This window comes from Astatotilapia calliptera, chromosome 19, assembly GCF_900246225.1.
Source record: "Astatotilapia calliptera chromosome 19, fAstCal1.2, whole genome shotgun sequence".
In the NCBI taxonomy this organism is placed as follows: Eukaryota; Metazoa; Chordata; class Actinopteri; order Cichliformes; family Cichlidae; genus Astatotilapia; species Astatotilapia calliptera.
The window spans coordinates 16,546,404-16,567,463 of NC_039320.1; the positions used below are offsets into that span (position 1 = coordinate 16,546,404).

Below are 21,060 nucleotides of genomic sequence, written 5' to 3' on the forward strand. Positions count from 1 at the left end.
AAAAATGATATGGTGTGAAGAGGCTTTACTAAAATATCATGTAAGCATAAAGTAATATATGGTACACTACACAGCCCAAACCTAGGTTTTAAAACATCCCTGTCTTGTGGTTAATAAAGCCTGGAAAATACAATACAAACATTGAACTGATCTCTAAATGGGCGTATACAATATTATAGTTCTAAATGGTCCAAAATTTAAGCTGAGGAGAACTGGTGGAGGAGATGGGTTTACCCTTAAGCTGCTGTATGCTATTCCTGGTGAGAAAATGGGCCGCACTGGCCTACATACCTGTATCCTGCAAGCATTTAATGGACTCCATCTGATGAAGCTGAAAGGCCAAACTGCTCCGAAATCAGTTTCCATAACAATCAATTTTACCTGATTGTTTTACTTTCAAGTTTTCTTTACTAATGAGCTTCGAATGAAGTAGAGTCATCGTTCACATTATAAGTGAATGAAATAATCGTGCATGTCTTTGCAGTGCAAGTACCGAGACGGATCCAATGGGCCAAATTTAATGAGCCAAAAAGTTTGACCGACTTCCTAGTGAAATGCACCAGGATGACAGAACATTCAAAATGTTAAACACACAGTGGATGGCAAGAGAACCACAGCTTAACGTTCAGGAATTGGCCACAACAGTAAAACCACCTTCCCTATAATGTGTAAATCTCTGACCCATCATGGCATGGAAACAGGACCTCAGGGGGTGTCCTGCAGTGCCTGGCACTGCGACATTGGCGAGAGAGCCGTGTGCTGGCTCCAAAAGCAGAGTACAACTTTTAATGGGTAATTGCAACGCAGATGGGTAAAGAAAACTTTCCTAATTAGAGTTTCAATAATAAAGCAAATAACAAAGCACCAAACACTGCATAAGGCTCACTTGATACAAAGAAGCACAAATACAAGGACTGCGATCCTGACCAAATATGAGCTCAATCTAACTGGAAAGCTGCATCTGGCTCACTACCCCCTCAGAACACATTCATTCATTGTTGATGAGCAGCATTTTAAACTTGTATCAGCTTTGGAAAGACAAATAATCAACACGAGTACTCTCTTGCCTAAGCACCACTGCTGTGAAAAACAACTGTGCCTTAGGACTGAAAGTGTAAAAATATGCCGGGACAGTGTGCATCAGTGCTTCTAGCAAGGATTCACTCTGACACTCTGTTACAATACAGACTGTTTACCATTTAATCAACGGTAAACATCAGTTTTCTTCACTATAATCAAATCCCAAATCCATCAGTCACACCTTCCTCTCGGAGACAGGCTGTTGAAAATAAGCCAAACGTATCGCTGAGCTTTTCATCTGGCCGGCCTTGGACCGCTCGCTGAGTGTATTATGGACTGAATGGATTTGGTTAATGCCAGAGCAGAACAGCTATCCTCTGCAATTACATTAACTAACAGCCCCTGCAGTCAACACAAAGAGCAGTTTGTCAGGATGGGAAAAAAATCCCTCGAAATAAAATGAAATGCTGTCAGTCAGTCATCACGGCAGACTGATCCACTGTCCACAGAGGTCGGAAGCTTTTTAACTCTTGTTCATTGTTTTTCTTGCGATTGTTGCTTAACAAGTGAAACTGAGCAAATGTTATTTTCTGGCAAAGAGTGAGTATTGTTAGAATCATCAACCGCTTGGAGAAGGGGAAATTTAAAATATTTAAAATATTATTATAGTTTAAAATTGCAATATATAACTTCTACAAATATTTATAGATCAGAAGACTTGTGTATAAGAATTTGCTAGAAATCCCAAATTACTCACATCTCTTAGATTTTTTCTGTGTAAAGTATCAGCAACAAAAACACTTTGTATCCAAATTGTATTTTGAGATGTTGAAACTGGCTAATAGTAATAGTCATTGATGATGGGATGAGACTTAACCATTGAGAAATTTTATTTGTAACATTTAAAAAAAAGAATTACACTATAATATTTTGCATGATGTATACACATTTCTCCATATAGCTATAATAAGTACAGAACAGAAACCCCACCACACTGTCCTAAATGTAAAAATCGTGTAGTCACCAAATTTCATTATTTGCAGGAATGGGTGAAAATTCAAATGCTTGGAAAGGTTTCTGCCTCCCTTCAAGAAAATGCGGCCGTTATTCAATCTGTTTTAATGTTATCAAAGAAAAGACTAATGATCAAATGGGTCAGCGTGATGGAAAAACATACCATCATGTACCATTTCATTCTGGATGTCACAGCCTCTTTTGCCTTACATACAGTCTAGTAGCATCACTGTAACATTATTTGGTTTTTTTTGTATTTTGTTTGTTCATCTACCTTAAAAACAACTCACTGTTCGCCAGTATAGTAATTCTTGGAGATTTAAAACAGCTGCAGGTGTTGTGGTGTATTCTAAGCAGGAATCCATGGCTACAGAGCCAAACAGCTGGAGCTGCAGCAAATCTTTTATTATAAAATACCACATTTTTCATTTTATGTGCTCAAATTCAATTCCAGTGTGGATTCAATGCCCCAGTTTGGATGTGTGAAGGGTGCTACAGCAAAGGATTATGGCAGAGTGGGATAATGTCTTCTAAACACTTGAACTCAACATTTTCTGACATGGCATTCTGCGAGATACGTGAAATAGCGATCTAGGCACATTTAGGCTGCTTACGGAACAGTAAATCCAGAAAAAGAGAACACAATTAGGATTTTTTCCACATAAAATCACCTTAACTTAATTTAAAAGATGTACACTGAGGATCAGAAGGCATTGTAAGTCTTACTACTGTTTCACCAAGTACCCAATCAGTCAATTCAATTAGATTCATTCCAGTTAAGTTTAACACTAATATGGAAATGTTTTGAGTAAACTAACACTACAATGAACCTCAGTGAACCTTTGCCAGAGACTCCAACACATCCTCAAAGAAGAATCACTTGACGTCAGCACTATCAAAGAAATTTGTCACACTCTTCATCACATTCGCAGTAAAGTAAGCATATTAAATCCAATGAGACAGCTCTTAAAGACCCAGCATTTCTTATCAACTTAACTGCAAGAGATGAAGTCAAAATATCCTACCTTGTGGGTGTAAGGTGCTTGTCCCAGGTTAATGCCATCTTTTGCAAGTTTATCCCGTATGAGTACTTTGAGCTTCAGTTTGGGATAAGTCACAAAGTCATTACAGTCTGTGAACCTCGGGTTATGGTTCCCAGGACAGGAGGCCTGGTGCACTCCTGCAGTCTGTGCGTGACACCTCGGCGTCTCCAAGTCACCCAGTCTGTCTGAGTATGAGATGTGGTGGCAGGCAGAAGCATCCAGAGGCTCTAAGGTGAAATAGTACCCAGGTGCTTTCCTTTTGTCCTCCTCTTTTAACGCTTGCACTGCTGTGAGCAGCCTGTGTCTGTGATACTGAATGCGGACCCCGATAGCATCCAGGTCTGGTTCTCCAATTTGCTTACAAACTTCCAAGTCATCATACCCATTGTCAAAGAATGACTCCACATACTGGGTCAGGTGTAGCTTAGACAGCCACTGGAGGACGAGATTTGGCCCCTGGCTCATCTTAAGACTGGAAATAGAGAAAAAATTTAAGTGCACATCATCATCTCCATTCACACTGGTGCTGTTGCGCTGGGCCTGTGCGGTGGCAATCCAGCACTGTGGGCCGTAAAACTTTACACAGTCTTCAGTTCACTTCTCCAAAGCAAACACAGGTATTGCTTGTGGATAGAGCATTAGACAGCAAAGCAGACGCATATCAGGAGACAGCAGGGTACTGTCAGCTGCCCTTTGACCTCACCCACCCACGCTGAGACACCTGCACTTCCCAAGTTTTCCGGTTCAGACTCTGTTGCTGTCACGTCGCTAAAAGTTTGGGAAAGGGCCAAGGGTTTCACATAACAATTTCCCCTTTGGATGCAGTCAGCGAGACTTCTAAATGCAAGGCTGTTTAGCTAGTCTGAGCAGTCAAGGGAAGCGTAAAGTTAACGTTAGCGGGGGGAAAACTCTCTAAGTGAGTCCGCTGTGTTTCTATTAGATTTTAAAATTAAAGTACAACGATCGACGTCAAATAGTTGGTGTTGGTCAGTGTGCGTCCATCGTCTTTGTTTCATTCATCGCGGCGGCAACTGAGCAACACGCGGAGGTCCATCAAAAACATTCATCCGAAGCACAGACTTAAAAGGATCTCGTTTCAAACACAGCAATATATAAAACCTGAAATACAAATGCTACAAAATAAATCACAGAAATCGTCTATGGCTATTCAGAGAACACGTGTTGCGGCTTACTTTGTCCCCGGCTTTTACCGTTTTCAAGTTTGCCGTCCCTCCGCTCCATCCGCCGGTTCGTCAGACAGTGAGGATGCTGCTGCTCCTGATCTTTACTCACCGCTGTAGTTTCTATCCCGCTGGACGACGGGAGTTCTTAGAGCGGCGGCGCCACCTGCAGGGGCTGCTGGGAAATGTAGGAACGGTCGCTGAAAATAAAATAAAATAAAATAAAATAAAATAAAATAAAATCCACACACAAAAACATTACAATAAAAAAATACTACCAAAAGTGTTTATTTCCATCCTTTAATTTAATCATTTTAATTTTGAATTTAACTTTTAATAAGTAAAATAAAAACATACTAAAGTCAACAACAAATTTTCAAAAAATCACTAAAACTTACACATATTAAAAGTGTTTGAAACAGACTGCGTGCGAGAAAAAAAAAAATCAGTGGAGAAACCCACTAGATAACCCCCCCCAAAAAAACCAAAAACAAAATCGGCTTAATCTATATCATGGACAGTGCCCGGATGCTATGTTGGTCTGACCCTTGACCAAAACATTACACAAAGCAGCTGCTGTATCTGTATGGATGCTTGGTTGTGTCATTCAAAAAACAAAAACAAACAAACAAAGAAAAACTTTTTGATAGGGAAAAATTCTTTTCTTTGTTTTTTTGTTGTTTAGCATTAGCAGGAAGTCTTCAAACTAAGTGGATCACTGGCACTCATAATAGTATACTTTTATAGGCATTTAGTATACCAATATGATTAAAACACCACGAGTACCTATAAATATCTATTACATAAATTATTTATACAAATTCTCTACCCTGCTATGTATAAACTTTCCAAAACAAAAAAATGTTGATTAATACTAAATGAGAGTAAGTAAACAAAGACTTTCCAGAGGTCTTTCACAGTGGAAGAGCAAGTGCAAAAATGTGAAAAATTAGACTCTTCTCTGAAAGTTGAAAGTGCAGATGGAAATTTGCCTGAATGTCTAAATCTGGCAGATTTAACTCACACGCTTAAACATGCGTATTCTAAAGCTGTCCATTAAAACGATCAGGTCAGTGTCAGAGCTGCCCCAAAAGTCTTTGAGCAAGACATAATGATCCAGAACAGCCACTGAACTCTGACCTGCGGAGGCCAAAAGATTCAGGTATTAAAAAAAAATATATATATAAAAATAAAATAAAATGGAAAACACATAACTCATTACGGTTGGTTTTACATTTATTTTCCATTGCACAATAATATCTATATATACTGTATCTACAGTCTAAATTGTGGCAGCAGATAAAGTCAGACATCCATGTGAAATTTATTTTAATAAAACTGTACAAAAATTGCCTACTATGAGAAAATACTGCAACTCCACAGATATTCATCCCAGAAGACAGACGGATGGAAGTATGGCGAGTGAGAAAACCTCGAGCTCTCCTGCACGGTGCTGTGAGCCTAGCTTCCAACTTCAATGCATTTTTACAGCGCAGGGAGAGCAAGAGTTTTCATGAAGCAAACAGCAACATTAACAGATGTACCAATAAAAAATAAATATAATCTCTCGCATGTGTACAATTGGCATGATCAAATGAAAATGGGACGCACTCCGGATGTGTGAAGAGAACTTCAGTTTTGTTCAGCATGGTGGTTAATACAAATGCTAGAACAGACAATCTCTAAGAGGGGATAATACATGGTTGTTTCAAGTTTGTAAACACTTAATATCATGCATCCTTCAATGTGCAATAAGAGACCATTTAGGACATATGTTGCAAACTGAAGCACTTTAAAGTTGAGGCCACACTTTGTAAAAGGACTCAGCGGCCCACTCAAAGGAGGATGGTTCGTTCTGCAGGAGAAAAGCTTAAATCTGAGATGAGCATGTTAAATATATACCAGAAAACGTTCATTGTCATGTCTGGATGATGGATATTTATGCACAGCCATAGCTTGGACATTAATGTTGACATGGAAAACAAATCTGAGAGTGAAGAAATCAGCATAATTGGCAAATGACATAAATAAGCATAGGTTCTGTCATGTTTTGGTCCTTTGAAACATAAGAAAATGGGACAGAGGAATCAACACTTTAAAAATCATACTAACAAAATCATTTGAAGTACAAAAAAATAGTGCAAAACCCACACAACTGCTCTTCCAAATGGGTTTATCTCAATAGTATACAGTAGATTTAAAATCAGCCATCTAAAAGTGAAGGGTTTTATTCGAAAATGCCATATCTCCATATTGCAACTGCTCATCCAATGTTTTCTAGGTACGTTTTCTTTATTTCAGTGATATAATACACAGAAATAAAGAGGAGGTTTCAAACCTCCTAGCAGTTTCTAGGATCAAGTATTCAGTCAATTTCCATTTCCATTGCTGGATATCCCATTTTGGAATGAAACTCCTCGGGTTTACTTTATACGTGTCCAGCAGTTTGGGGCAGTAATGAAGGTTTCATGCCCATAAGACGAAGCAAAGCCAATCGCCTCCCTAAACCCCGCCCCCTTACACACAGAAGATTTCTTAAGAGTGTCATCAAACTATCCTGACTGACTCTTAACGCCTGGGGAAAAATGAATCAAGACAACTTTGTGAAATTAAGAAACTCTTTGGTGTCAGAAAAAAAACATGGCCGCAAGCATACGGTATGTCACATTACCTGAACCCGCACTGTCAGATTTGTGTCCAGCTGTTGCGCTATATACAACATTTGGCAGCAAACTGAACTGACAAAGTCTTGTCCCCTCTTTTCAAAATAAAAGCCCGACAGATAATGCTCCTATATTGACACAACTAGCAGCATATCCTCACACCTCATGAAAAAGAAATCTAATCTAATTACAATAGGATTCCGGTTAATCACATTGAAAAACACTGTCAAGCAAAAACAAAAACCTCAAAAGACCTATTGTAATACATAGGTCAATATATTGTTATATAGACATTGGCGCCCATACACATATTCCTGAATATATGTATGTTTACAAAGACACAGATATACACGTAGGTAGAGGTTAGCATATATGCGTCATGAGGCAAAGGCAGAAACAGTTTTTTTAAGTTAATGGTTCAGAGAGAGATGACCAACGGCACTGCGTGGAACACGTATGTGTGCTTGGTCATTTCTACTGGCAGCTACAGATACAAACACAGCGTTATCACTTCCATTGTGCTGTAAGAGACACATGCTTTTTTTCCTACACATTGAGAAACAAGACTGAAAAAAAGAAAGAAAAAAAATCAGCTACAAATGTATGCCAATAAAAATTTGAATGATCATATATAGATACATCTTTAAGACAGGTAAAACTTAAATTTGTAACCAAAATATATATATATATGTAATTATATTAAGGGCAATCTTAGCCTTGCCCATCAACACATCATCCTTCTCATACATGATTTTGCTATAGCCCCTTGAAAGCCTGAAGAAAATAAGCTCTTCATGGATTTTCCAGTGTATCCACTCTTATCAATTCATTTTTATTATAGGTCAATGTAAACTCGTCATTGGGGTAAACATTTTCAGCACTTTCTTTTTCGCATTTAATAGACAGAAGAAACAAAATAAAACTTAATGCCCAGCTTCATTTAATCCCCAACTATTATTCGCTTCCCATAAATAATTACATTTAAAAATAAAACAGAGTGATTCCATAAATTCACCATTCGTCTTTCTCACCCAAAACCCATTTGCTTGGTAAAAGCTGTAAAAAGGTATGGTCGGTGATGAACTAGTGTACTACCAGCCCTTATTTGGTGAGAGGCAATAGATTCAGAATCTCCCTGCCCATTTATTTACTCTTTTAACCACTTCAAAGGCCCTTTCTAGACAAAAACAATATATTAAAAAAAAGGAAGGATAAGCCATACTTACAGATGCAAAAAGACAAACTCCAAAAATAATTTAGACAGAAAAACAAACAAGTCCTTCAGTGATTTAATCATTACTACAGAAACTTGCACGTTCATCGAGTTGATTAGAATTGAAGGACAAGGGGTCATCAGACTTTCCTCCTCATTTAAGTCCACTGTGTTTAGCAGACACCATAAAGGGCAGAGAATGACCAAATGCAGTCAGGCTAAAAGAACAGCACTTTATATCTTTTTATATATGCCTGATGGATATATGAAAGGTCCCCTCTTCTCCTACTGTGTGGACTGATGTTAAATGAACGTCATCACTCTCAGGTGAAAATGGAATGAGAGTCTCCTAAGAGCTTCTCTTCTTCCATTTCTTTCCTCTTTCCATCCTCATTGCATTGCACTGGACAGTGTCTGTGCTGCAGAGGTCCTCGGGTGACTGAGGTAATGCAGAGGGATAATATTACGCTGAGGGAAAAAGAAAACGGGAAAAAAAGCACAATTCTTTTGCGCATAACTCCCCCGTGGAGAGAAATAGAGAAGAGAAGTAGAGGGACCTGCAGCTCCTCAGAGATACTGGTGTGTGAAATTACAGAGTCCGATGCTCCACACGCTGCCATCAGAGCTGGTACCACTTTTTATCTTTGTATTTCAGCATCATCTGAAGGAAGTAAAGTGGGGAAAAATGTGAATCAGGATTAATGTGATAACCTGAAAAAGAAAAAAAATTATACAAGCGTTCAAACAGATGCCGTTCACGTACATCATGCGCATGTTTGGAAAAGGACTCTGCGCTGGCCATCATGGCTGCTGTTCTCTCCTCCAGCTCGCCCAGCTTCTGCCCTCTCTCATCCAGAGCTATTCTGGCACGGGCAAGTTCTCCCACAACTCCCGATGCGGCCCCCTTCATGCCTTCCATGTTGCCTGGGCCAGGGATGTGCTGCGCCAGGCTACGAGATGCCTTACCTGCAGCTGTTTCTCCAACTAGCAGAGACAAAAATAGATATGCAGATGGTTTGTTTACAAGTCTTTTTTCATTTTTCCCCTAAATGAAAGGTCACCAATCATTTTACCAAAGACAGTGGAATAAAAGCCCTAAAAAGGTTCAAATTGTTTTACATATAGGACGTGATAGCTAAATAAAGTTTCAACTGTGAAATACTTATATATAGATATATATGTAATAACAATACAATAATATATGAAACAGCTAGAGTAATTCAGAAGCCCGATGACTGAAAACTACACATTTAAAACACGACTGCATTAAGTATTCAAATGCAAACATATATTTAATTGCACTCTGAGGTTTTGAGAACTCTTTATGCGATACTAGAAGGCACTCTGTACTCACAGAGGTCCTCCCTGTCCAGAGACTGAGCTCCTCCCCCAAAAAGGCCTTTGAAGAAACCTCTGTTTGGAGCCTCTGGTGTCTCCACTGGAGTAAATAACTCACTGAGCATCTCCTGTGAAAGACAGAAACATCAGTACATGTATTTCAATATATTGTCTCTGAAGATATGCAGACTCAGCCAGACTTTTTAAATCAACCCGATTAAGGCCTGTATCTCCTTGAAAGAGAAAAATGAAAAAGGAAATTAACCCGCACCTTCAGATCATCTACTGAATTATCTGTAAGCAGACAAGCACTTCACCTTTCTACTGACCTGTAATTTTCTATAAAGATAACTATGAGGAATTATACTGTTGTCTAACGTTAAAATGACTGCAGACCTGATTCAAACAGCTGGCCTACATAAGCATGTGTGCCAACATCACACCAGTTACTTTTCCTGGTTTAGACTGAGCCCATGTGAGAAGATTTATGTAAAGTAAACACAGCAAGTCTGTGTTGCTATGTTTGGCAGAAATCGCTGCCAAACTCCTTGTTATTTCTGAAATGCTTACAAATAAGAAATGTCTGCTATGTTGGACAAAATTAAACTCCAAATTTAAAGAAACAGTTTTACTGCTGGGGAGTTTTCTTGGGCTCTGAGGCATTTATGCATTTTTCTCTCTGCAAAGCTACTGGCATGGAGCTGATGGTGATCTGATCATTTATCTGACCTGCAAGTTGTCACACGTCTCCTGGCTGTAGGTGATCCTCTGGATCTCAGTAGGGGAGGTGAGGTACAAAGCCTGACCCAGGTTGGAGAAGCAGAATGTTCTTGCTATTCGCATGTCTGTGAGCGGCAGGTAGTTGACATCCAGAAGAGGCCGTAGACTGGGTAAACTGTAATCACGCAAAACACCACACCAAGTTGCTAACATCTATTTATGTTTTCCTCACTTGGTATCTCTGCTTGATCAGAGATTTCAAAATATAAATAACAGCAGACGCTAGTAATGATGATACCTCAGAGTCATTATATGCCCATTAGCACAGAAACAGGCGATGCAGTTAGCCCCGGCCATCTGCACAACATCAGCCCTCAGCACGAAGGAGGTCTCTGTGATGCTGTGTTTGTAGATGCGGGTTTGGGAGGGCAGGGCCACCACCTTGGCCTGTTTCTCCGAACACAGTATGGCAAAGTGAGTATCCTGGCTCTCCTGTGACGAGGGAGGAGAGGCTGGCCTGCGCTTCCGACTCTTCTCTTTTTCTTCATCTGAAGCATTTGGGTCATACCACTGCTCAAAGAAAGGGGGCAGCAGAGTTCCAGTTGCATCCAGCAGGGCCATAGTTAAAATGCCTCCTTTGAGCTTGACCAGGGTGCCTAAGAAATTAGATATTTTCAGCTTAAAATAAAAAAATAATTGGTCACAGCATAATTCAAGGTCAGCTATAAGTGGCATGTTAAGTTCTTAATTGTCTTCTGAAACTTGTGCAATTTTAGCTTTAAGCTTTGTTTTCATAACTAAACTAATCCTAAAACCAAAACGTTAAGGTCAGGTCTGTTTACCCTTTGGCTTCAGTAAATAAACCACAAGATATACCCATCATGTGGATAGCATGTGACTATTGTAGCACCAAATGATATTGGAAACCATCTGTGTAGCTTTAGTCTATATTCTTGTCAACTCCTTGCACACACATTTCCACACCTTGATCAACATTTGCTTCCCCCTCGCTCCTTTTCAGCAATGAAGGCTGCTTGATCCTAGTTCTAATGCTTGATATTCTAATGCTTGTCAACAAAGGTCACTATGTATCCTCATGCAAATTTTATTTTAAGTTTGTTTTTTGTATTTTTTTACCGCAAGACGCAATGCCAACTGGCTGCTGTAACCTCTGGTCTCCACTTGGTGGCAGGCTGAGGGCCACCATCATCACCGAGCCGTGGGTGGTCCCCACCAGCAGACAGGGGCTGACCAGGCTGTCTGTCTTCCTTGGAAAACTCTCACAGAAGTGAAAGGAGGAGATGGCCTCTCGAGATTCTCGGTCTATGCTGGCTACACTTGAACTGCGTGAGCGGGTGAATGAGTTATCCCTGGCATCTGGACAGCAGGAGGACAAACAAAAGGAAATGAGGAAACAACGCATGTAAAAGTGAAAGGGGTTAGTAGTTAAACTCTCCACTTTAGCATTTTAGTTCTCAGAGAAAAACAAAACCCTGGTTAGAAACATATATTCTGATGTCAGAGGTTTAGCAGAGAATGCCTTCCATCGTATTTATGTACTTTATAGAAATGGAAATGCAGCGGAAAAGAAAAAACACCCACAGTAACATGATAAATAAACCCAAAGTCCAACAAAAGAAAGAAAAAAAAAGAAAAAAAAAAAGCTTTTGACATTGTGATGCTCTTTCAGTTTACATTCAAGGAGGCAGTTTACTTTTTTCCAAATGTGGATTTCCGGAATTGATTCTGAAAACTTAATGTTGTTTATTTAAAGAAATAAAAATGAATGTCCTATTATAGGATCACAAAAAAAAAGCAAAAAAAAGCAAAAAAACAAACAGGTGTTTTAGAAGTAAGAATTATTCATGCATTATTTTTGTGCTGATGGCAACTTAAGAACAAGTTTTAACCCCCTTTAAAAAGCTAATGAGGGACACCAACATAAACACAAAAGGCCTTTTAACATGGGGGAAAGGCTTAAAACATCGGCCATCACGTGTGATCTTCACAAGAAAAAACTGTAAACAGGAAAAGCAAGATTTTTAACACCGAGTGCAGTCATGCCACTGGAACTTCCTCAAAAAGAAGGAAACGCTCACTGTGAGAGGATTAGTGTTATCTGCCAAATCTGCAGAGTAAGAGCCATAGTAGTGGAGTGAGTTAGTACCAGTTATCCCACTGCAGCCCAAGTCAGACCAAGGCTGGTCCACTCACAGAAAATGGGGTCTGACTTAGTTCTACAGAGGTCCTCCTTCAGGTTCATCCTGGCTGTTGCCGTTCTTTTCACACAACACAACTGCTTCTTACATGTCTGAATGCGCCTTCGTTGGAACCCACCCTTTTCTTTGAGTTTAAAAAGAGAGTGTTTGTCTGAACTTGCAGTAAAAAAACAACAACAAACAAACAAACAAACACACCCCCAAGACATCAGGAACATGACATTCAGAACAACATGTTGCTGGACAGTAAGAAGTAGTTTTGCAGACCTACTTAAAAGCTAGAACCTAATACAAAGCAGAAGATTCAAATAACAAGATGAACACCTGTAAGAAAATACAAAGGTTCTTAGAAAAATGTAAGTTATTAGTTTTGGCTTACCCAGGTCAGTCTTTTGCTCACTAGACGAGCTAATTTTCCGTGACATCTTAGCTGTAACAGAAACAAATACCTCTGTTTTACGGTGAAACAATAATGCCTAAAAGGATTGAGATTTTTTTTAAACTTCTTTGATTGTGAATTACAACAAACGATTCAATAAGTATGATTTTTACCATTTTGTGGCCTTGTTTTCAATGTGCACATCAGTGTGCAATCACTGAATAGAACACAATTTTGAGTACGATTTTTAAACATGGTGATACCAACTGTAAGACAACTGTTGAGGTCACAGTGCATACACCAATCAGCTACAACATTAAGAACTTTGGCAAGTGAATTGAGTAATACTGATTATTTTGTTAGAATGGCACCTATAAACAGGTGGGACTATTTAGCGCTAGGTTCAAACGAACCTGATGGGCTAAAAGGAGAAAAATGTAAAAAAGAAAAAAGAGCAGTGCATGGACCAAAGTCCTCTCACATGGATCATTATGTGATAAATGTTCCTGGAAGGTAGAGGTTACTTCCTGCCAAAAGTGGCCCGAGAAGGGACAACTGGGGAAGGGTCTAGCTCCAATTGCACTAGAAGGGCTAATGTAACAAATTTCTGAAAACTTCAGCACTGTTTGATAGTACAGTATCAAATAGTACTATCAAACAGTACCTGTTTGATATAAATGGATTGTTTGCATAGTTTGAGGTTGGACAGCTGCAGAGATGTATGCTGATCCCTGTTAGAAGCTGAAAAAAAACCTACAGTGAGCGCATGTGTATCATAACTGGAACACAGACCAATAGAGAAAGGTGTCTAAAGAACCATGTTTTTACATCATGGAAACGGGGCGTCTGCATTGTTTACATGTGTCAGAAATTACAGCAGGATGCATGACGGCAAGCCAGTGGAAGCAGTGGGACGGTCTGGGTAACGTTCTGCTTTGAGGTTGCTATGGCATTCATGAAGATGCTACTTTGACACATAACCAACCTAAGCATGGTTACAGTCCACATACAGCACTTCACTGTAATAGTAGTTGGCTCTTTTAAGAAGAACAATGCCGAATTGCACCCCCACCCCCAAAAAAATGATTTTTTCCAGGAATATGAAAAGTTGTTGATTTTGCCCCCAAACTTCCCAGACCTCACTTGAAGTGAACATCTGTGGGAAGTGGTAGAAATAAAAGAAGTCAAATGCGTGCAAGCCCCATCGAGGTAAAGAGCTTAAAGGATCTGCTGCTAAGGTCGTCCTGCCTGATACCACAGGACACCTCTGGAGGTGTCGTAGAGCCCACGTCTCAAAGGGTCAAACAACGAGGAAGACCTACAGAGTATTATGGAGGTAGTTTTAATGTTATAGCTCACTGGTGTATATCTTGTAAATGACTACTTGTAATAAGACGCTAAACTCTTTTGGAAATAACATTACAATTCATCATAATAAAAGCTGATTTTAAGGTGGTGCTTTTGGTTGTTGCCAGTTTCTTTTCTGTACAAATTCCTAAAAGTTGTCTGTTGCAGTCAGTGACCACCCTGAGAGAAACCATGAGAATACAAATGAGGTAGAGAAGCATCACAGACAACCGATAGAGCCTGTAATGTCAAACAAAGCAAGAGGCAGTTGAGAAATAAGGTAATTACAATTCAGTGAACATAGTTATGCAAAGAGAGTAGGTGGAGAGAGAGGAGGAGGGGAAAAAAAATAAAAAGAATCAGTGGACAGCCAAACAGTTAACACTGAACTGAAGCCCTGGAATCAAACACACAGAGCAAGTATCTACAGTCCAAGAGAAATCATTTTGATGTTAGTGCTGTAGAGACTGAGGCGAGAAGCAGATTTTCTATGCTTTTGTTTTAGTTTCAAAAAATAAAACAAGAAAAACAAAACACACACAAAAAATAATCCTCAAGTAAAATTTCATTTTTCCATACTATATTCTAAGTTGTGTAACAGCAGTCTACAGTATTTTGGTAAAAATCTGCATAGAAAATCTGCACCTGAAATTGAAGAGTCATCCTGTCATGCACTTGATCAACCTCCCTGATTCATTTTCTACAAAACCCCTACATTATGTGATTAGTGAAAACCGATTTCTTTAATGCAATTATTCCTTTAACTGGCACAGTATGCACAGGCTTGCGTAGGATTAAGGCACAGTGTGGTTAGAACGCCGTCATTCAGAGAGAAAGAGTGAGTAATCACAAAGAATACATCTGAAAGATACAGTACCAAAGTCATTGGCAACCGTCTTGGAAAAGCGCCTGCTTTTCAACTTCACTGGAAATAAGGTTCAAAAATACAAGTCAGAGAACTTTAGTCACCGTCTAAATATTAACTTTTAAAGGGTCATACACTTGAAAATACAATACCCTTCTCTATGAAATTCTGCTTTTTGTCATCATCTGAATTGCAGGGTGAGGTAGAGCCTACATGACAAATGGCAGCCGATATGAAAGACGAATTTCAAAAGAAAATGATACAGTCGGTAGTTCACGCCAAGACTTACCTGAAGTAGGTGATCTGCAGCGGTCCTCTGAGGCATTGGACCCATCGTTGGAATCACAAGTCGCTGCAGGAGCCACAGAAATTGTAATTAAGAGTCAGACAGGATTACGCTGCAGTTAATTCCTATTGCACATGTAGTAACAATAACAGCTCAAGTATTACAAAGGCAATCATACAACGAGGTAATCATTCAATTTAGCAAGTAAGCTCTGCTTCAGTTTACAAATCTACCACAAGTGAGCTCACTAAATGCATCAGTATTGGCTGTCTAGTAGTCAAATCATAGGTGTATACTTTAAAGATACTCTCTCTCTCAAGTCTGAAATTTGACTCCATCCTCACTGGAAATGTCAAAGAAAAGTCTGTACTGAGCTTTGGAGATTTGGGGTGCTATAATAAAACCAGAGAATGTATCTCTATGTGATAAAAGAAAAGGCTTAGAGGAGAACAATGACACTGTGGGTAGGGGAGAGAAAAAAAATCTGACACAACAGGACTTACTGAAGTGAGATGAGCGTAGTTTTTTCATAGACTCAGAATACAAGAAAGAAAGTCTGGACATGCAAGACGTCACAGTTGGAATGTCTTTACCAAATCACAGAGAGAGATCAACAGTAAAAACAGAGAGACAGAAAAATGCCTGAAAATCTAACTGCAAAACAGAAGAAAATGTGAAGTCTCAGCTGCTTGCTGCTGAATTTCTATTTGATTCACTGTTAAAACAGTATATGTTTCCAATAGTGTTCTTGCAATTTGCATAAATTAAAGACTGCTTTTAAAAGGCAACCAAACAAAATGCAGATAAGAGTCCTGCATCTAGCATCAAGCGACTGAGACTAAAAAGAATGAAGACAAACAGTGACTGACAGGATGATTAGGCAAAGAGAGAAAAACACAATAGAAGACATGACAGAAACAGCAAGGCTGAAACAAGTAAACAAGGTTTATGTATTGTTTTGTCAGTAAACAGAATCAAAAGGCAGTGCTATTACAGCAGAGCGGCTCTGCTCAGCTACAGCATCCATTCTAACATGCATGCTCCACTGTCTTTGCTCCTTCCAACTGAACAGATGGAGAATCCGCCAGCGATGCCCCCTGTTGAGGGAGAGGAGCTACTGCAGGGGGCGGTGCTCACAGTGCGAAGTCAGGGCAGCTGCCAAGTGTCAGCTCTGCCTCCCTAACCCACCTCCAACAGCCTCCAAAAGTGTTCAGCAAAAAATAAAGGAATACAAGGAGCGTAGCAAATTATTTACTGTATTTCAGTGAGATAAATGTTATCCAGGGTGACAAGTTCAGCAGAACACAGAGAGAAATCAACAGAAAGAGTGTTTAATTGGTTGAGTGCAGCTCACCTCCGGAAGGCTTTGCTTTACGTGGGGAGCGAGGCTGCCTCTGATAGGGGTCAGATGGGCTGTACAGCTCTGATGTGCCCATATTGAAAAGCAGGGTTTTCTGGAGGTAGTCCACCACAGCCAGACCGTTACTGTTTCCAAACACCACACTGAAAGACAGAAAGGTCAAAGAATGCAGTGGAACTCCAAATTATGATTTAGGCAGGCTTTATTTACTTTTGCACTTGGTTGAAAATGCTTGGTTACAGTGTGCTTTGAGACAGGATATAATTACGATTTCTTTACCCACACAAATTGAGCACAAAAAAGGATACCGAGCTATGAAGACTAGTGAGAGCCCAAAGTGATGTGACCTCATGTCAAAAGCATCAGCTGTATTGAACATAAGACACTTACAGGCCATAGGAAGAATTGATTGCCAGGCTGGTGATCTGCTGAGGTGGCTCCCCACTCACCCACACCAGCTGGATCACCAGTTCCACCTGGTTGCCCGGAGACTGCTTCAGTGGGGAGCTCCGCACCCTGCATCAAACACACAGCAGGATACGACAGCAGGCTGCAGTTTACACTGGAATAAATTATCATCTATGGGCAAGCTACACTCTGGATCATCATTTTTATTGCTATTATTATTATTATTACTTTAAAAGCATTTTATTAAGAGGATTCTTTTTTTCTTGTGTTTTTCATCTCTTCTGTGACAGCCTGCTTCACAAAAACAGAAGCCAAGGCAAAATTAAAGAAATTCCATACTGTAGACATGGTATATTGTCTCGGGGGCCATCAGAGGAGTTGCTCCCTGTTGATGGCTGAGTGGGAAGCTCACTCTCCTGAGGGCTGGAGGAAGCTCCCGGGGTTGGCAGGGTGGGGGTCTGCTCTCCTCCTGGGTCAGGAGAGTCCACTTCGCTAAACTCACACTGCATTCGCACCTCCAAGAGCTAAACAAGAAATAAAAAGACAAAAAAAAAAAAAAAAAAAAAAAGGCTTGTTCTTGTAAATGTTTATCGACTATTATCCTATTATCTATCCATCCTGACCTTAGGAATAATTTACCCATTCACTCTGTCCATTTATTATGCCCCAAGCAATTTACCTGAACAACTTCAGTGGTAATTTCTTGTTTGCTGAACCTATAGACAATAACATGAGCAGATACTCCAGCCACGCACAGCATCCGGCTCTCGGGACACCAGGACAAGGTCTGGATGGCAAATGGGTCCTCATCTACTATATCTGTGTTTGGCTTCTCCTCCTTTCCACGAGCCCTCTCAAACACCTTGGCAGTCTTCAGCTTGTACAGCACTTGAAGCATTACTGTGGAAGGAAAATAAGGACATGATGATTCACTGCGATCAGTGCACTCTCGATAGCACAGGTTACAACAGGAATCGAGGTGGTGGTGATTAATATTGTTCTTTCAAGGAGCACTACGTTCAAAATCCAAGCAACTAGAATTAGAGATGGGAATTAGTTTGTGAACAAAGAAACCCAGAACATCAGTGACGTAGCAGCTCATCCGGCTCGAAATCCATCAGAATTCACAGGTTATTGTAATGTGTGAAGTACAGAAAGAAAGTGATAAGTTTTCTTGTCATTGGTGTGTTATATTGCACAAACTAATGAGAATTGCAAACAGTAATTTCTAGGACAAAATAATGTAGTTCAACACCAAATAGAAGTGTCTGGGTTCAGTAGCATTATAACTACAGGGTCAGTCGTAACTATGGCCATAAAAAGTCTTAAAATATGTGCACACTTCAGTATGTCGTAGTAACAGTAACCATATAACCAATGGGAACCATCAACCAATAGGACCACTTGATTTTTAAAGTTTTTAATTTAGTGCATGAATACATCTCCTTGGAAGGAAAATTAAAGATAAAGACATGCAAGGATGAACTTTTTGTAGTAAGTAATATACTGCTCTTAACAACAAAATACTCACGTGCAGAAGCATCCCAGAATTTGATTGACCCATCAGCATGTCTATTATAGCAGGGGATAGACAGAATAAAAACAAAACAATTAAACATTTATTACTGAACAAGACCTGTGCACATCTTAAAATAAGTAAGCACGACTCATTATATTATTACTTTATTCAATCAATACAGACCCTGTGATTATAATCTCAGGGTAACTCTGTGTGCCTTGGCCCCAGTTTCCCCCACTAATGGGCCATTCCTGTTAAAAACAAATAAACAAAAATGAAGCTTCTGTCTGCGGTGAAGTCAAATGCTCATGTAAAATTCACACAGACAACACAACTGAGTCATTTACCTTCTTACTGTAACCTTGCCTCTTTTGCCGACAGCCGACAGAGTAAAGTGCAGGAATAAGTTCAGCAGGACAGTCAGCAAAATACTCACAGCAGGTCACCGGTGACTCGTGGATAGTCAGAGGATAAGGGTTTTCAAATATGGGATACCTGTCACGATAATCAGTCACATGTTTACACTAAATATTATACAGCATTATGCTACATGTTCTGATCTGTATGTCAAACTTATAGCTGCGATAATAAATGTTAACAAAAGATGCTAGATTTTGTGTAATGTATTCACCAAAGTTTGAAATTTTAATAAAGTTTATTACTCTGTATATTAATATAGCGTACTTTAGAGTGGGCAATGTGGCCATTTGGTGTAGAATCTAGATGCACAATGTAAAATATCCATGTTTTTTGATGCAATATAATTATTAATACAACCACAGCTAGAAAGTTGAATATTTACCCAATCTGTCCGAGGTCTATTACAACTAAATCTTTCTCAAGAAGGACCACCACAGCATAAGGCTCCTGAAAGTCTAGAAAACAAATCGGCAGAAAATTTACATGGATAATGGCATCGTTTCAGTTGGTAACTGCATATGCTGTTCTGACTAGTGTCACAGCTCACCATTTGGATATGGAGTTTCACACAGCGTTAGGAAATCCACAATCGGGTAGTCCATCTCCAGAACAGCAGTGCTCTTTCCGTGCATCACAGTAAGACAGGCTCTCCTCCCCACTGTATCGTAAGACAGACCTCCAGACAGCACCATGAATGGGTCCCTGGGTTTAACAAACACACATATTTTAATAGCTTCTTCAATAAAATTGAATTAGTTGTGGCAGATGAAAAATTACCAGGTGTACTCAGCGGTAAATGGGTAAAGAGGGACACCAAATTTTACTGTGGTGCTTTCTCTGGGGACTTTTTGGCCCGATTTTGATAGAACCTGTGCTGGGAGGAGCCTACTTTTTAATCATTATTAAAACTATATTAATCCCCGTCCTCAAATGCCTGAGAAAAATGTATTAGATCACTTTCAATGAAATGTTGGCCATTTAGTTAAAGGCTTTGACATAAGAGCATCTCTTCAGATGCTGCCAGCTGTGTCAAAAATCATTATATTTAACAAGTATCATGAGACTGTTGCCTTGTCTAATTACTTATTAGACAGGGCTTTTTCATCAGCATAAGGACGCTGTCAAGAAGACTAACCTGTTACATATTCAGAATAACAGGAAAGGACATTTTGAGTACAGGATATGGTTTCAAACTAGCGTCCGTTAAGACACAGGATGGGTGGGAACTACCATCACACTCACCCAGCCCTTGTTGTTTTGTATTCCACTTTCAGGATAGGCTTGCATGGTTCTGGCTTTTTTCCATCCTTAGGCTGCTTTCCTATTGGATTTCAAGATGCCAAAAAAACAAAACAAAACAAATCCCCGAAACAAAAACTCATTATATTTTACATTGCAGGAATACAGTACATATGGTGCATATGTGAACATATGGACATGTCGGCATCCATCTGTTACACATGTCAGGTCTCAAAGACTGGCGGGACTACACTTTATTTAAAGGCCTATATATAGTTTTTCCATTAATCATGCCTCTGTGAATATAAACAATACAAGTGTGTGTATACAACAGCTCCTACCATGTGGTGTGATGATCTGTGCGGGCTTGGCTGGGGTTCGTACATTCCACGTGGTCAAAGTGCCATCGGAGTGGCTGCAAACAAACTGTTTGCCCTCATGGTGCCAGGCGACTGAGTGGATTGCCTGAGAAACCACGGTAGCCGTTTAACAGAGTGTGATACATAATGTACAAGTAACATATGTTTGACAGTTCAGAATAGCAAAGTAACTCTACATCATTGGGGAAATCAGGGTTTGTCTCAACAAAGGTGATACTTGTCCACGGATAGTTTGGGTCCCTTCAAAAATTCATGAGTAACTAGCAAAATACATGATAATGTTATTTTGAGCTGTTTTCCATTCTCTTAAAATGAAAGAAACCTAAACGTCCATTTCATGTGTCATTATAAAACTTCATGTGTTAACTGATTTACAAAGAAACCCAACAAGACCAAACATGTTTCTCAGACAACAGTGAGGAACACCAGACAAACTAGTTTCCTCA

At 39.6% G+C, this 21,060-nt stretch overlaps 2 protein-coding genes across 7 annotated transcripts in view; both read right to left on the reverse strand.

Moving 5' to 3' along the window:
- sash1b (SAM and SH3 domain containing 1b) overlaps positions 1 to 4,403 on the reverse strand; it is a 56,294-nt gene extending 51,891 nt beyond the window's left edge. The window contains exons 1-2 of the mRNA XM_026152353.1: positions 4,289 to 4,403; positions 3,060 to 3,549 (exon numbers count right to left, since the gene is read on the reverse strand). Of these exons, the coding sequence (XP_026008138.1) occupies positions 3,060 to 3,542 (483 nt within the window). The 5' untranslated portion in view covers positions 3,543 to 3,549; positions 4,289 to 4,403. The remainder of the gene's footprint in view (positions 1 to 3,059; positions 3,550 to 4,288) is intronic.
- A 1,078-nt stretch (positions 4,404 to 5,481) lies between these two features.
- Positions 5,482 to 21,060, reverse strand: part of stxbp5b (syntaxin binding protein 5b (tomosyn)) — a 29,811-nt gene continuing 14,232 nt past the window's right edge. Inside the window, exons 8-30 of one of the 6 annotated variants that reach the window (XM_026151707.1) lie at positions 20,576 to 20,699; positions 20,238 to 20,316; positions 19,543 to 19,697; positions 19,378 to 19,450; positions 18,923 to 19,070; positions 18,759 to 18,826; positions 18,588 to 18,628; positions 17,736 to 17,956; positions 17,396 to 17,580; positions 17,039 to 17,164; positions 16,643 to 16,791; positions 15,792 to 15,875; positions 15,292 to 15,354; positions 15,155 to 15,211; positions 15,015 to 15,062; positions 12,791 to 12,841; positions 12,407 to 12,535; positions 11,330 to 11,569; positions 10,491 to 10,848; positions 10,202 to 10,367; positions 9,489 to 9,600; positions 8,898 to 9,118; positions 5,482 to 8,795 (exon numbers count right to left, since the gene is read on the reverse strand). In XM_026151707.1, the coding sequence (XP_026007492.1) occupies positions 8,754 to 8,795; positions 8,898 to 9,118; positions 9,489 to 9,600; positions 10,202 to 10,367; positions 10,491 to 10,848; positions 11,330 to 11,569; positions 12,407 to 12,535; positions 12,791 to 12,841; positions 15,015 to 15,062; positions 15,155 to 15,211; positions 15,292 to 15,354; positions 15,792 to 15,875; positions 16,643 to 16,791; positions 17,039 to 17,164; positions 17,396 to 17,580; positions 17,736 to 17,956; positions 18,588 to 18,628; positions 18,759 to 18,826; positions 18,923 to 19,070; positions 19,378 to 19,450; positions 19,543 to 19,697; positions 20,238 to 20,316; positions 20,576 to 20,699 (2,940 nt within the window). In that variant the 3' untranslated portion in view covers positions 5,482 to 8,753. The remainder of the gene's footprint in view (positions 8,796 to 8,897; positions 9,119 to 9,488; positions 9,601 to 10,201; positions 10,368 to 10,490; positions 10,849 to 11,329; positions 11,570 to 12,406; positions 12,536 to 12,790; positions 12,842 to 15,014; positions 15,063 to 15,154; positions 15,212 to 15,291; positions 15,355 to 15,791; positions 15,876 to 16,642; positions 16,792 to 17,038; positions 17,165 to 17,395; positions 17,581 to 17,735; positions 17,957 to 18,587; positions 18,629 to 18,758; positions 18,827 to 18,922; positions 19,071 to 19,377; positions 19,451 to 19,542; positions 19,698 to 20,237; positions 20,317 to 20,575; positions 20,700 to 21,060) is intronic. The other 5 variants (XM_026151709.1, XM_026151708.1, XM_026151711.1 and 2 more) reach the window with 5 other exon arrangements.